This window comes from Nicotiana attenuata, chromosome 10 (assembly GCF_001879085.1).
Source record: "Nicotiana attenuata strain UT chromosome 10, NIATTr2, whole genome shotgun sequence".
Taxonomy (NCBI): domain Eukaryota; kingdom Viridiplantae; phylum Streptophyta; class Magnoliopsida; order Solanales; family Solanaceae; genus Nicotiana; species Nicotiana attenuata.
Genome location: NC_031998.1, coordinates 871,354 through 884,313, shown reverse-complemented (window position 1 = coordinate 884,313; position 12,960 = coordinate 871,354). Strand labels below are relative to the sequence as shown.

Genomic DNA, 12,960 nt, shown 5'->3' with positions numbered 1-12,960 from the left:
GTGCTCTTATTTTGGTTTTTCAGTTTCACTAAGGCATAAAACCAAAACTAAACTAGTTTGACTCTAGAAGTTCTGTCTTAACAAAAGGCTGTTACTATTTGCAATTTAGTTTTAGACAAACAAAAAAAATATGAATGTAGTATAAATTCTCAAGAAACTGGAGAAAGTTACATATAGAAACTGCTATTACATAAAGAAAAAAATTCCAAACTTCTACTATTATCTATTCTAATAAACTGTTCTTATCAGTCCTTTGACCCCTTTTCCAAGAGCAAGATTTTGCAACCTCAATGTCTCTTTTAGCAGCAGCCATGGTTGATGATGACTACTCAATTTTCCAAACTTAACACGACGGCTATCTCTGTCCGACAGTATATTAAACAATTCTTTTCCTATCTCAAACGACGTAAAATCATCAATAGCACCATATTCAACTTGTTCATAGCACAAATCCTCTGCATTCCAACTCAAAACATTATTCAGTTGCTTCTCCATCATAACTTTCCCAAGTACTGCTTTCGCCATTCGCTTCAAATCCATTTTTCCATAGATTTCTTCATCATACGTCAACAATGCCAGTTTGTTTAAATCAACAGTATTCGCCACGTACAACCCGTGATCACATAACAACTTCTCAGCATCTCCCTCAACTCCAATACCAACGAACGTGTTATTAGGGTCAATGAGAAAGTCTCTGGGGAATGAAATCTCTATGAAGGAGTTGAAAACTTAAGCAACGATCGCCAATACATAGCAAGAGAAGAGCAACTGAATGGGAGCCATTTGATATTCAGACCGATAAGGAGCTTGTGGAGTCTACGACGACGTGTGTGCATAGTTTGTAGAATCCAATGATCAACAATTGTTGCTTGTTTAGTGACAGTAACTTCGATTTGGGAATCGTAGAAAGGCACAAGGTAATCAGTCATCTGGTGCACAAGGTATTTCGCGTTCATGTAGGGTTCAGAAAAGGATCGGACCCCAGGAAATGTGACATAGACAGAATGAATAGCAAGAGAATGTACGATAATATAATATTGTTTAAAAACATAGAATTTCTAAGCTCTATATATAAGAGCTTGAAATGACCTGAATAGAGTGGGATTGGGATTGGACTTTCCTATTTGAGGATTTCCTAGTTGGTTTTGGTTTTAGTTTCAGAAAACCAACTTTCCTATTACGGATCGGTTCTCTCAGGTCAAATAAACAAGTAAAATCAATTTCCTATTTCTCCGACTAAATTGCATATAATAGCAGCTAACAAAACTTAGACAATTCGAATAAGAAAGAATTACAAAAAAATACAGATGACTTCACATCATAACAAAAAATGGATCATGTTTCTAAGTTTTACCCTACCTAGCCCATATTGTACATATTTTGAAAGCACTGGCAAATTCAAAATCTGTGTTCTTACAACCTTTGCTTCTAAAAGCTATGGAGTTAAATATGTATTCTCACAACCATTGCTTTCACTCTCTCTCTTCTTCTCATATCTTCGACATATGCTTCAAGAGGCTGAGTATTTTCTGCTTCTCCCCCTGCGTCACCTGGTTGCAATGTAAGAAAATTGAAATGTAGAAGTCCACCATTGAAGGCCATTCAAAGCTTTGCTTTCGAAAATATGATTTTTTGAGTTTGTTAGTTGTTTGGATTAGGTGTTGTTCCAATTGATTGCAAATATCAAAAGGAGTTCAAGATTTAAATTTGAAGTGATTTGGAGTAGATTTGAGCAAGATTTGAGTTAAATTTCAGAAAAAACGCAAAGAAGAAGACGAAGTCAGTTTTTTGTATAATTCTGTATGATCTTGTATAATAGTGTATATGAGTGTATAAACACATCTTATACACTATTATACACCTTTATACAAACGTCTGTAGACGAACTTCTTCCACGATTTTCAGTTGCAATTCTTGTTCAAAACCAGTCCAAATCTCCATTAAATGACTTCAAATTTTATATATAACCTCCTTATACTATTTCTAACAAGTTTAAATAATACCCACTCCAAAATTCTCGCGAAATCAAATTTGAATTTAAACCCACATATCTAATTTCACTATCCAAGTGGATTTGGTTTGTTGAACTAATATTTGAGTCACAGTTACTGATTCGAAAGTTAACTTAAAAGCTTGAGCAATTTTTTTTAAAAATTAAATAGTAATTTCGAGAACCTATTGGAGTTGAATGTTGAGTAGTAGCCTATTATTCTTGGGCTAGTTGATTGTAAATTGAAATATTGGCTATAAACTTGAAAAGTAGGGAGCCTAGTTATTCTTACGTGAAATTTTTCCTAAAGAAAATCACTTCAAATATTTGAAACTTTCCATATATTATGTTCCATATTAACGGTGTTGAAACCTTTAATCCTAGCGGAAAAAAATTGCCATCTTACGGACTATTTGTCCTTATATCAATAACAATAAGTAGTTTTTCACAAGTGGGGTCTGAAGATTGTAAGAACTAAGAACTATGCAATTTTATCCCTACTCCCGAAAATGCAGAGAGACTGTACTACTTACCTTATAGACATACATTTTAAAGTCGTATGTGCTCTGTCCATGTTCTTTTAGACAATGATGTTTGATCATATTGGACGTAAGGCGAGTACAATCTTACCTCTTCAGACTTCACTTGTAAAAAATTTCTAGGCGTATTGTTGTTGTTATATTTATTATATTTAAAAGAATTGATAGGAAAAACATTACAATTAAAGCTAAATATTTTAATACTTTGGATTTTTAAAAAGTTACTTAAATACTTTTAAGACTTAAAATAAACATTTTTAATGTTCCAAAAAGAAAAGAGTGTCAACAAAAGAGAATATATTAACAATAGGAGTAAATATAAATACTAAAGCCATATTAATACTGCAAATATCAATTTACCGCGTGATGCACAATGGACCAGAGTAACGGAGAACGCCGTGGGAACCAGCCGGAATATCACCGGAACCCTCATTCTGCGCCGCCGAATTGGCCTTCCGACGAGACTGTCTCTCTTAACGACGACAATCATAGAAGAAACTTTCCCGGCGATGGCAACCACTACAATCGCCGCCAACATCACCATCACCACCACCACCACCACCAAAACCCCAATTCCGAGCAAAATTTCGGTGGTTCTCCGCTTCTTTCAGCTCGTAAGAGACCTTACGATCAATCAACATCTGGTACGAAGCATTATTCTCCCGCTCCTAATTAACAATTCCGAAAAAGAAATCACCTGGTTCTAATTTGTCTGGCACTTTTGCTTATCAAGAATAAATTTGACTAACTTTGTAGAGACTTGATTATTTCATTTTTTTAAAATAAAATTAAATGAGTTTGAGTTAAAAATAAAAAGAGTTTAAGTTATGTATGTATACTGATAGTGAGATTTAACCTGATATATTAGCTTACGTACCATTTACTATAATTTACCGATTAATGCTTATTAAATGGAATTACCTGCAATTACCTTTTAAGCGACATGGTTGTGTACAAAATCTTTACACGGTCAGTTCATTGAACTTTAAACTCAATTAATTTTTTTTTTGGAAACTATAGAAAAGAGTATTCTAAGTTAACTGGTAGAAAGATGCATTTTAAAATGTTCGTAAAAGTTATATACATTGAGGTGTAAAGATTTTTTTACACCTGTTATATTAGGTTATGATGATTTAGTATAGGTTATTAACTAATGCTCATTAAATGGAGTTAACTGCAATAAGTGACCTAATTGCATAGAAAATCTTTATACTATCAGTGTATAGAACTTAAACTCAATTAAAATTTGGATATTTTGGGAACTATAGAAAAGTGTATTGTAAGTCAAAATTCTCCTTGTGTAATATTGGTGGAAAGATACATTCCAAAATGTTGGTAAAAGTTCAGTTAGTTGAATCCCTATTAGCGAAAGAGCCAAATGTTTGAGCATGTTGTATTTTACTGGGTGTTTGTAAGCTGTAGCAGTATTTCACAAGCATGACTTTCTGAATTTTGGAAAACCTTTTAGACTCTCAGGTTCGTTTTGGATCTGTGAAACTCTATGTTGTAGGAGTACCAAGACCAGCTGAAGAAGAAGACGTAAGTCTCTGTCGTTAAGTATTTTGAATAATGATATCTTTTTTCCTTGTTATGTTGTGTATTGCTTTTTATGACGGTGGTGTCCAGGTCAGCTTGCGCACACTTCGAGTATTCCACCGAATTACCTCCCACTAGCACAGATACTGCTAAATTTTGCCCACCAAAGCTTAGGCAGGATGGGAACAAATCTCCTAGTGTTTTGCCTCCTCTGAGATTTGAACCTGAGATCTCATGGTTTTTCTCCCACTTTATTGACCACTGAGCCATAAAAGCCTAGTGTTCTGTTGGCGCTTAGTTGTACCGACAAAGTGGACTTCTGCACACTATGAGTTATGCTTAAGAGTTAAGAGTGGGACTTGAGGCTTTTAAGAGCTTAGATATAATAACCAACAAGAACTACTACTATTAGCCTCAACCCCAAAGTAGTTGAGGTCGGTCATATAAAGCCTCTATATCTATATCCATCTTCATCCAAAAATAAAGCCTCTACGTCCATTCTGCTTCAATTAGCTAGGCACTCTTTCCAGTTCTAATAATTGATATTTTGAGACCTTCTTAAATGTCTTATAAATCTAGAGATTCTAGAAATCTCACAGGTGACCTACAATGACATGCAAATCTCTGACTAAATGCAAAAAACGCCAGGAGAATATCATAGTTAATGTAAGTTTACTAATGTGGTATTTATTGAGACAATGGATGACTCAACGGCTCTACCTGAGGCATATACACACCTTGCCCATACTTTTTTTTACAGTAACTTGGTGTTTTTTAATGAAAGTTTTTGTTACTGAAGAAAAATTATACCATCAATGATTAAATGTTAATCAATCTAGTTGGTATCACCTATATTAATACTTTGCCTCCATTTGCATCTATGTCTGGTGAAAATATTGTTGGTGAGTAGTTATATATTAAAAGCGACTCATGGTTTTCGATCTAACAACCAACCGGCAGAGTACATAGGTGATGTATATTCCAGTAATTTTAGCAACATACTGTGGTCATTGCATCTACTAAGACTAGGCTACTACTTTGAATTAAGTTCATGCTGTCTTCCCTTTGTCAAAGGTCCATTCTTTTAATATTTGTTCTGGATATCAATTAGCTATTTTCTTTTTTTGCCTCAAAACTTATTAAATTGTTAATAAGTTGCAATATCACAAAACAACTTGTGTGAAGTAGAGTATACTCCTCTATCTTTTGAATTTCTAGGTGTCCTATATTTTACATAGATACTTCATTTGTCTTGAATTAAATGGATATGTTATGGACCATATGGTATCCATGGTGTTCAATTAAAATCAATCAACTGCACCTCAGTCCCAAACTATGTGCAGAAAACCAACAGATAGTCTCATCCCTGTTGGAAGAATGGGTTAACCACTTGCTTTCGTCCAACTTCAATGAGGGTCTTTTCCCTGTCCAATGATCCAGTAACTTCCCATTTTTCTGGGATGTTTAACTATTTGACATTTCATCACTCAAGTCCTTGCAGATTCCATGTTTGACTATGTTCATCATCTGGGCTTTTCGAAAGTATTCCTACATATTAACGCATGCCTCTTTCAATTCAGGTTCGTTCTGTTTTTGCTGAACATGGGAATATTGTTGAGGTTGTTCGGCTCAAGGATAAATCCACTGGTTTGAGGAAAGGTAGAGGAATGTGGTAATAGTTGCCGTTGCCAGGTCATCTGGTTGTGTACTTGTTATAGTTTACAGTGATGGTGTTGCTTTATCAAATGTCATGCCATCTGCACTGGGTTATGTATTCGTAAAGCAATTCAAAGAGTTTAAATTGCAATTTAAATTACTCTGGATCATTTAAAATACCAGGATTTAATCTTATTCGTCCTCCTTGCAATTTTCTGCTGTTGACATTCACTATATTCTCGGCACATGTATCATCCAAGAAGTATAATATGATCTTTTTGACAAGTATAGACGTCAGATAAAAGTGAATATTTTTCCCGAAACAGAATAAAAATGAATAATGTATTTACACTGCAGAATGCTGTTTTGTGAAGTATAGCACGCTAGACGAAGCTGATAGGGCGATTGGAGCATTCCATGGTCGATATACTTTCCCTGGGGTGAGTTTCCTTCTCAGTTGTGAAAGTTAAAATCATTTACCCTCTCAAGAAATTATTGATCTCCTCTTACTTGGTTTGTATATATTTCTTGCTTGCAGGGTGAGGTTCCCTTAATAATTAGGTATGCTGATGGGGAACGAGAACGTCTTGGTAATTGTTTTGTTGTCTCACTGTTCAAATTTTAGATAATATAGGTCTAATACCGAACATAAGGATCATGAATAAAGCTCCCACCCTTGCGAAGTCCTTATCCTTAAATAGCCAACTTGAGTTATCATAAGCTTAACTAAAGCAAATTCGCTCCCTTCTACTATCTATGTTGTCCACCACTCACTGCCCACCAAGGCAGTATGTAAAAGTTGACAAGCTTCTCTGTAAAGATCCATGTACGATTGAAGTTGCATTTTCCCGGAAAACACATTAGTCAGGATAAGGCTATAGTAAACAGTTTTAAAAATAATACTCACAAGGCTAAGGGGCCTAGGGTATTTTGAACAGCTACCTAAACTTTTGAAATCTAAGGTAATGAAAATGGAATTCAAGAACTACATCTTTCTGGTCACAGAGAAACATTTAAGTATTACATGACAAAGAGGTAAGTGTTTTGATAATTTGTTACGTTTGATAGATGAAACGAATGATGATTTGCAAGTGACTCCATCTGTTCATAGATCTGTTGGTACTGCTGGGGGAAACTGCATTTTGTAAGGGTTTGAATTCTGAACAGAATCCAGGGAACGAGTATTTCAAAATAATATTTTTGATGAATTGACATGGAGTATTTTCTCAAGTGTATACAGTCTGAATTTTCAGTTGTCTCTTTGCCCCTCTAGAATTCTAGGTGTTTATTTGCATTATGCTGTTATTTCTATCCGCTTTACCTCTTTTCTCTCTCATTGTAGGAAGCTTGGGTGAACACAATCACAAACTTTATGTTGGTGGTCTGAGGAAACAAGTTTCCAAAAGAGAAGTTGAGCATGTATGCTCCACATATATGTGTTTTAAGCCAAGACATGCAGATTCTATCTTCCCTTTTTGCTCCTTCCTTTTTCACTGTTACTCTTTCTCCAATTTGTGCATTCTGTATACATATGCAAAGAATCTGTATGTTGACATTCTACTATTTTCATGCTATATATTTTACGTACTGGGCACAAATTCAAGCTTTTTTGTTCTTAGTGCTATTGGATAAAAAGAAATATGTAGCAAATGATTCTGCAGTGATGTCATGGTTATAGGTTTATCAATTATAATTTTCATTTAATGGATATAAGTGATACAGATTAATCCTTGCTCCATTCCACTTTACCGGACACATTTTTCGATCTAGGATGTAGTAACGCTTCATGAACTATGTCAAATAACAAGCTTTATTCAGTTCCCATGTTTGAAAGACGAATTCGTATCATGATATCATGTACCATTAGTTAATGATTATTTCTTTATCTCTATATTATATGAAATCCAAATAAATTCTCAATCTATATACACGGTCAAATTAAGTAATAGATAAGAGACCGAGGGACAATTTGTTTCACTTTTGAGCCAATGGAAAAGTTCTGAGTTTGGATGCACGCCTTTGGTGGCAGGTATTTTCTCCATATGGAGTTGTTGAAGAAGTCTTTTTCTTGCTTGATGAACAAAAACAACGTCGTGGTATGTAACAGCAACTCTCTTCTTTCTCTTTCTCTCTCTGTTCTCTCTCATTAATATTTTTACATTTAGCATGCAGGAGCGTTTGCATTTGGTAACAGTTTGCAAAGATGCTTTCTCACTGAACCTAGTTTTAGACATATATCCCTGTCGCTATGGCTTCTTCTCTAGTTGCTGCCAACAGTTCAGCTGGTTGCATATTCTCAATTTTACCCAGGGTGTTAAGTGGACGAGTTGGTTGAATTTAGGCAGGGTCAAAATGGGTTAAATCAAAATAATGGATGGGTCATTAGCCCGCTTAAATGTTACTTGGGTTGAGATGAGTTAGGTCAAGATGTGGCTAAACAATAGGTTATAGCCCAACCCACCCAACTCTAACAAAGTTTTAATTACTTTGTTTATTTTCTTATAATTTGTTGTGTTACCAAATAAAAATTTATTATTGTTATTGTTATTATTATGGCTATATTTTATGTTATTTTCAAATTTATTATTATGGCTATATCAAACAAAAGTTTCTAAAATATTTTGACAAGTTCTCTTATATGTCTATTTAGGCTTTAGCCCAAATCAGCCAAACTTATGAGCCGACTTGGGTTGTGCCCAAATTGGCCCGTAATGAAGATATGCTCAGCCCATCCTGCCCAGACTTGCGTGGGTCATATTTTCATGCGCTAAGTTTGCCACCCAATTTTACCAATCAAGTGCACTGCTTCTTGACATGTTTTGAATAGTGTAATTGCATTTGCCATATTTGGTGCTCATGCTTATTGTTCTGCTACCTGTACGTAAAATTGATATGTGCTGACCTACTTCTGGATTGTCTATACATACTCTGTTTTTTAACTTTTTCTTCTTGGCGTTGATATTATTCCTGCCTTGAAGGAAGTGCTTTTGTCAGTTTTGCTTGTAAAGATATGGCGGTTGCGGCAATGAATGCACTACATGGTACCTATGTAACGACGAAAGTAAGCCCCTGTATTAATATATATTTATGGTCCAATCTGAAACCAATCTCCTTTCTCCCGCTCTCTTGTGGTTCAGGTCTGAAACCAAATATCCTTTCTCCCATTCCCTTGTGGTTCAGGTCTGTCATCAGCCGTTGATTGTTCGATTTGCGGATCCTAAGAAGCCCAAGCTGGGCGAGTCGAGGTGTGTATCCGTCCATGAAATTTTACTCTTCCCTTTATCTTTGTATGGCTCAACCATTGCTAGTTTTGGAGTACCACTTCTTGTTGGATGAATCAAATACTCTTTCCGAATATACAAATATAGTAGTTATTTTGGATGAAAAAGTTGAACACAAATTGAAGAAACTAGAATGGAGCTGATATTCTTCTCTCCTGAGTGTGATATCTCAGATTCTCTTGATCGAGAAAGTTAAGCACTTCTAAGCAGTGTTTCAGAAAGCATTCTTTGGGCTAGTCCCGGGACGCGCCTAAGGCAGGGTGTGTGAAAACGCACTGGGGCGATTCTGCGGGGTGAAGATATCAGTGGGTGCACACCCCAAAGATGAGGCGTAAGTCCAGGGCAAAAAAGTTGTCTCAAGACGACACACACGTCTGTAGCTTTTAGTAAATTGGGGGCAAAAATTGGCAATTCCCTATTATCTTTGTCCAATTCTCTCTTCGTTGGGCCCCAAATAGGCAAAAAATACTTCGGCGGCAGCAGCACAATAGGGAAGAAACTGTTGAGACTAGAAATTGGCAGGCTCTTTTATCTTTTTGCTTTACTAGATCTTTCTTCTCTTACAAGATTATCTAACCGTCATGCTTTCAATTTGGGTTGTGTTCCTGTATTATCGAACCCAAATCTCCGCTGTTCCCTTTATTAACTTTCTGGCTTTCTTTTTCTGCTCCTTCTGAAGTTGGGACAAAAATCAAAGCACTAAAGAACATGGTTTTCTTGCAAGGTTTGCTTTTGTTTATTTTATTTATTTCTTGTTTTTATGACATGTTATTAGCAAACAACAGTAAGCTTCATGATTTCTGAGATATTAGTTGTTCATTGACCTTTTTCATTGGAGGCCAAAAAATGAGTCGTGTATGTTAGCAAGACCCTATATGTGTGTGTATGCATATACGTACAAAACCACTTTGATTTTTGACATTTTTCCTTGCAAAGTTTTTTTTTTGGCTTTCTTGTTTGAGTTGTTAGATGCCACGTAGAACACTGTTAATTTATATCTCTGTTACTATTATATTTTTTTATTGTTGTGTGCATAATTGCTTATATACTTATATTAATTTCCTATCTCTTTTATTGGATTTTTGATGAATTTCATACATATTAGTGTCTAAGCATTGGTGGACAGAGTTACTCGGTACCTGTGCTGATGGGAGGTATAGGTACCCAGTGGGATTAGTGGAGGTGCGTGCAAGCTGGTCCAGACATCGACTCTATAAAAAAAAAAAAAGAATTTCATTTCCTATTTCCTTATTGGAATTTTATGAATTTCATACAATTGTTTATGTAATTTATATAGGAATTGTTTTTCCATATGTTTATGTTTATTTTATTTGTATATAAAAATGTAAAAAGTTAAATATTCATGGGACTTACGTCCTGTGTCTCAGGACTCACCTCCACTCCATCTGAGATAAAGTGCCTAGTCTCACACTTCCGCCTTTTAAAACAATGCATCTACCTCCCAGAGTCATCATGTCCGGCATCTAGTATCTTCTGTAACAAGTTGCTATAGATGCTTGTTCCTATACCACATTCTCTTTATTCCTTCAGTTCTTTCCCGGTGCATTCTTATTCAAGTCCTGCTCTGGTCCAATGCATTAGACTAGCTTTTAGTTTATCTTGCCACTTGTATTTTTACTTGCTGGTTTCCTTATCTGAAACTTATAACTTGCAGGGCGCCATCCCATATGAATGAGCAATTTAATGGGAATATAGCAGCTAACCAGTCTAATCACCAGAGTCCAAATAAGGTTATTGTTCAATATTCTCCATTAAGTAGATGGCAGCATGTCGTAATACGAGTTTTACTATTAGAATAGCCTAACTTTTCCATTAAGAGCTGTATGTTTTTTCAAGAGTACATCTAATTTTGTGCTATGAGAGCTTAATCTTTCTGTCTTTTTGACAAAGGAGCTCAGATCTTTTTATCACAATGCAAATGGTCTTGCCTATTTGAAAAATGCAACTTCTTTATTTAAAGAAAATGCAATCCCCAGTACATAATTGCCTACGAAAGATAATTAGAAAAAAAAAAGTATGTTTCAAGTATCTGTTGCTTTTTGCAGACTCCAAATAACAGAAGCAATCCTCAGACAGTTTTCAGCACTTATGTCGGATCAGATAATGTTTTGCCATCAGCTGCATCTTCTGTCAATGCAAGATCTTTAAATGGTGAGATGGTGGAGTCTATAGATTGTGAATGGAGTGAACATATCTGTCCTGATGGATTCGTATATTATTATAACTGCATGACGTGTGAAAGCAGGGTAAGTTTCATTAATTGTCCAATTTCTTTTTTAACACTGGATCCCATGCCCCTCATAATGCATGGATGCCTGAAAACATGCAAACAGTGGGAGAAGCCTGAAGAATTTGCACTTTATGAAAAGAAATTGGAAAAGCTAGATCTGCAGCAACAGGATCAGCGCAATTTAAGACTTCCAGTTCGTAATAATCCAGAAGTTTCTCAAATGCGTCAGGTACAGCTTTCCTCAGAGAAACCTTCCGTTCACGCAGCAGTTAGTGATTTTCAACTTGTTTTCTTACTTTTGTGGTTTTAGGTTTTTTTTATTGGATGTTTCCGATTTGATTTTGTGCATGAAACTTGATGGCTTTGATCCATTGACTAATGTAATCTTGTTATACTAGATTTGCATATCTTATGATTCATTTGATTGAATTAAGTTAATAACCACCATTGTATGGGAGGTTTTTAAGTATATTACTCCCACAAAGATGCTTTGAACGGCATAAAAGTATAGTTTGAGAGATATAGCTGGAAATTTTGTGTATGATATGACGCAAATATGAAGCCGTAGAAACTATATGTTTGGTGCATAATGATGCATTGTAAAACTCAAAGTTATCTTGATATGAGATCTAGAAGGTTAGAGGTAGTCAATGCATATTTTTAACATCTTAATAATTACCTTTAGAACAAAGGAGTTTTTCATTCTGACGACATTAAATGTGTTTTCTGATTTTTCAGGAACTCAAAATTCATTCTGCTGACATTATACATGTTTTCTGAACTTTCAGGAACTCGAAACAGGAAGCTCAACGGTTCCTCTGGCTTGTGTCTAAACAGCATTGGTTTTCATTTTCGAAGTGGCTAGAACTGAAGCGAATGGTATTGGATTTTCAAATACAAGTGAGACTGACAGTGAGAGGCAACATTTCTGAAGACTGGATTTCTTGGAATTCAGGTCTGGTTATTCTGAGTATGCAAATTTGTACCACATTTCAATTGCTTGAGATTTACTGTGAGGCTGTGAGCTTCAGTAATTCTGTTAGGTACTTCCAGATTAGTAGCAAATATGACTGTATAGTTGTATATTTGGTCTAAGCTTTAGGTTTCTTTGCTTATTCTCTGTGTTAGTGGAATATTAAATTATTACTAGTACAGCTGTTGTTGCAATTACCTTTCCGTTTTCATCCGTTCTCCAGCCGACGGTCGATCGGAAACAGCCTCTCTGCCCTTCCAGGGTAGGGGTAAGGCTGCGTACATCTTACCCTCCTCAGACCCCCACTTGTTGGAACTCACTGGGCTTGTTGTTATTGTTACTAGTACGGATGTTCGGATACCTTTCTCAGCCTTTTGGCTAAGATCAAACGCCCTAGTACAAATGTTCGGCTGAGTAGAGAACGTCTAGTTTTAAAAAGTAGACTCGACTTTGTCTTTAATTAATAGTTCATCACATGAACCCATTCTTTAGTCACCATAACTATGACCATTACTAAAGTAAAATTACACAACGATAAATACTTAAAGCTACTTTATCTTTTCTGACATTCATTTTTTATATTAAACAGAAAGTATGTCAAAACAAAACGAGCAAAAAGAAGTATCACTTGAAGAAAGTTCAAAAGTAAATTATATAAAATAAAGAATCCAGGTAGAATAAAAAAGAAGTCAAAAGTCATCAAACCACTTGTCTCTTACACTGATAATAAGTGT

General features: G+C 35.5%; 2 protein-coding genes across 3 annotated transcripts; one reads left to right on the top strand and one right to left on the bottom strand.

Moving 5' to 3' along the window:
- Nucleotides 229–956, bottom strand: LOC109233521. Its single transcript, XM_019399411.1, has 2 exons — nucleotides 797–956; nucleotides 229–710 (listed from the first exon to the last, which is right to left on the bottom strand). Exons 1-2 carry the CDS (start codon nucleotides 954–956, stop codon nucleotides 229–231), a joined length of 642 nt encoding a protein of 213 aa, XP_019254956.1.
- Nucleotides 2,854–12,433, top strand: LOC109232882 (flowering time control protein FCA-like). 2 transcript variants are annotated; one of them, XM_019398572.1, is made up of 14 exons: nucleotides 2,854–3,173; nucleotides 3,998–4,068; nucleotides 5,646–5,724; nucleotides 6,079–6,161; nucleotides 6,260–6,311; nucleotides 7,064–7,140; nucleotides 7,751–7,817; nucleotides 8,700–8,782; nucleotides 8,902–8,966; nucleotides 9,682–9,726; nucleotides 10,678–10,753; nucleotides 11,069–11,269; nucleotides 11,357–11,482; nucleotides 12,042–12,433. In XM_019398572.1, exons 1-14 carry the CDS (start codon nucleotides 2,903–2,905, stop codon nucleotides 12,084–12,086), a joined length of 1,341 nt encoding a protein of 446 aa, XP_019254117.1. In that variant the 5' UTR covers nucleotides 2,854–2,902; the 3' UTR covers nucleotides 12,087–12,433. The 2 variants fall into 2 exon arrangements, with proteins under 2 accessions (XP_019254117.1, XP_019254118.1); XM_019398573.1 differs by lacking the exon at nucleotides 9,682–9,726 and having other exon boundaries at nucleotides 2,855–3,173; nucleotides 12,042–12,423.

What these genes read in the sequence shown, in the direction of transcription:
- LOC109232882 (XM_019398572.1), top strand. Translation starts at nt 2,903, where the DNA reads ATGGACCAGAGTAACGGAGAACGCCGTGGGAACCAGCCGGAATATCAC. An exon ending in GTCGATATACTTTCCCTGGG is followed by an intron (nt 6,162 to 6,259) that starts GTGAGTTTCCTT and finishes TCTTGCTTGCAG; the next exon opens with GGTGAGGTTCCCTTAATAAT. An exon ending in TGAACAAAAACAACGTCGTG is followed by an intron (nt 7,818 to 8,699) that starts GTATGTAACAGC and finishes CCTGCCTTGAAG; the next exon opens with GAAGTGCTTTTGTCAGTTTT.
- LOC109233521 (XM_019399411.1), bottom strand. Translation starts at nt 956, where the DNA reads ATGAACGCGAAATACCTTGTGCACCAGATGACTGATTACCTTGTGCCT. An exon ending in ACTCCACAAGCTCCTTATCG is followed by an intron (nt 711 to 796) that starts GTCTGAATATCA and finishes ACTCCTTCATAG; the next exon opens with AGATTTCATTCCCCAGAGAC.